The 1,925-nt window shown below is 51.2% G+C and overlaps 1 protein-coding gene across 1 annotated transcript; it reads left to right on the forward strand.

Moving 5' to 3' along the window:
- Window positions 1–661: 661 nt before the first annotated feature.
- On the forward strand, window positions 662–1,273 carry LOC144477816 (uncharacterized; the record flags this gene model as incomplete). The annotated part of the gene is made up of 1 exon (XM_078195556.1): window positions 662–1,273. A coding segment is annotated over exon 1 (612 nt), but the record flags the coding sequence as incomplete, so codon positions are not given.
- Window positions 1,274–1,925: the final 652 nt, after the last annotated feature.

The raw sequence follows: 1,925 nt of genomic DNA on the forward strand, positions 1-1,925 counted from the left end.
GTAATCGAACACTAGACCAGAACAGATACGGGGATCGTCCCACCGTATCTACCGCACGTGTCGAGTATAGTCTACAGTGATTGTAATACAATAAAATCGGTGATCGAGAGATGGTGTATTTATCCATTAAATAGTCCTTCCCTCCGGGAAGATCACTGTCCAGCAGTCCGTGTAGGGAACTGCTGGCCTTCGATCACAAATATCGAAGCGGTCTTCCGAACGTTATATTGGGAGGTATAACCGGTACGCTAAGTTGTACCACGTGATCCCTACAACTGGTGACCCCGACGTGATTTTCTCCGTCCCACCGACTCTGAGAAGGATGGAAGGACAGGAAGGAAGCCACGTTCTCGTATTCTGCGATTCCGCAGTATCCAGCGGTACCCAGCCGCCATCTTGGCCAACTTTCGCCGCCAATTTTTGCCGCTAAGCCGCCATCTTGGCCAACTTCCGCCGCCAGTTTTTGCCGCTAAGCCGCCATCTTGGCCAACTTCCGCCGCCAGTTTTTGCCGCTCAGCCGCCATCTTGCCTGTGTAGCCGCCATCTCAGGGTAACGTCCCTTGCGCCGTCCAGCGTAGTTTCTAACGCGTTCGCGTTCGCCGGATAGATTGCGGAAAAGTTGTTCCAAGTCGCGTCGCGTGCGCGCAGTGCCCGTTGCACGATGCCAGACCTAGCTCCGACATCAAGTTCGGAGGACGTTTTAAAAACGTTTTTAGAACAACATATTGACTCCTATCGAGTCCCTAAAATTCCCGCATTCTTTTGTGACGATCCGGCGTTATGGTTCCTCCAAGTAGAATCTTCTTTGTCCGCGTCTCGCATCACTACTCAAAAGACAATGGCCGACATTGTTGTATCGGCATTGACTTTTGACGAGATCTCATCGATCCGCGATATATTGTCCGCGACACCACAGCCCCAAGATTTGTACGATCGCATCAAAGCGCGAATTATCGCGAGCTATTCCACGTCTGCCGAGGCTCGTTTATGCTTAAAAGGCGAAGTGATAACGGATGGAAAACCATCCCAAATCCTAAATAGGTTACGTAACCTAAATGACGGATCGTGTAGCGACGACGTAATTCGCGCGATCTTCATGAAGCAGCTTCCAACTCAGATACGTGCCTTGTTGGCGATGTCGCGAGTCAGTGATCTTCAAGAGTTTGCTGAACTTGCCGATAAAGTCGTCGAAGCGTCGGGTACTAGCTCGACCGCTGTCTCCACAGTATCGTCCCGCGACCTCGAGAACAAGGTAGCCCGCCTGGAAAAACAGGTAGCGGAATTGACTGTCTTGATTAGACGTCCCTCGCGAAGCTCTCGCCGTAGAACCCCGTCTCGCGACAAAACTCGCGCCGTTGCGGAACCGCGCGACCAAACTATATGTTGGCTGCATCGAAAATTCGGGAAAGACGCACGGCATTGTGTTAAACCGTGCTCGTACCCCGCTGAAAACTGAAATGCACCAGCCGCGCGGAGGCGAGCGCGCCGAGTGCAGACTCTCACCGCCTCCATATTCACGACCGCGAATCAAGGTTGACCTTCCTCGTTGACACCGGCGCGGATATTTCATTATTACCGGTCAAAAGGAATCGCGACACGCGTGCAACCGGTCTCAAGCTCTACGCAGCCAACGAGACGACGATCGAGACGTTCGGAGAAAAGCGACTCGATTTGAATCTTGGCCTTCGTCGCGTATTCCCTTGGAACTTTTGTGTCGCTTCCGTACCTTATCCAATCATAGGCGCCGATTTCCTGAGTTATTACGGCCTAATTGTGGATCTACGACATCGCAAATTGATCGACTCATTGGCACGGATTTCTGCCGTCTGCAACCTCAAACTTTCGCCGATACGTGACATTAAGGGGGGGATTGTCATTTTCTGAGTGGAAATAGTGTGTTTCTTTAGGATTTTTTTTTTAAAAAA

This window comes from Augochlora pura, unplaced genomic scaffold, assembly GCF_028453695.1.
Source record: "Augochlora pura isolate Apur16 unplaced genomic scaffold, APUR_v2.2.1 APUR_unplaced_4051, whole genome shotgun sequence".
Taxonomy (NCBI): domain Eukaryota; kingdom Metazoa; phylum Arthropoda; class Insecta; order Hymenoptera; family Halictidae; genus Augochlora; species Augochlora pura.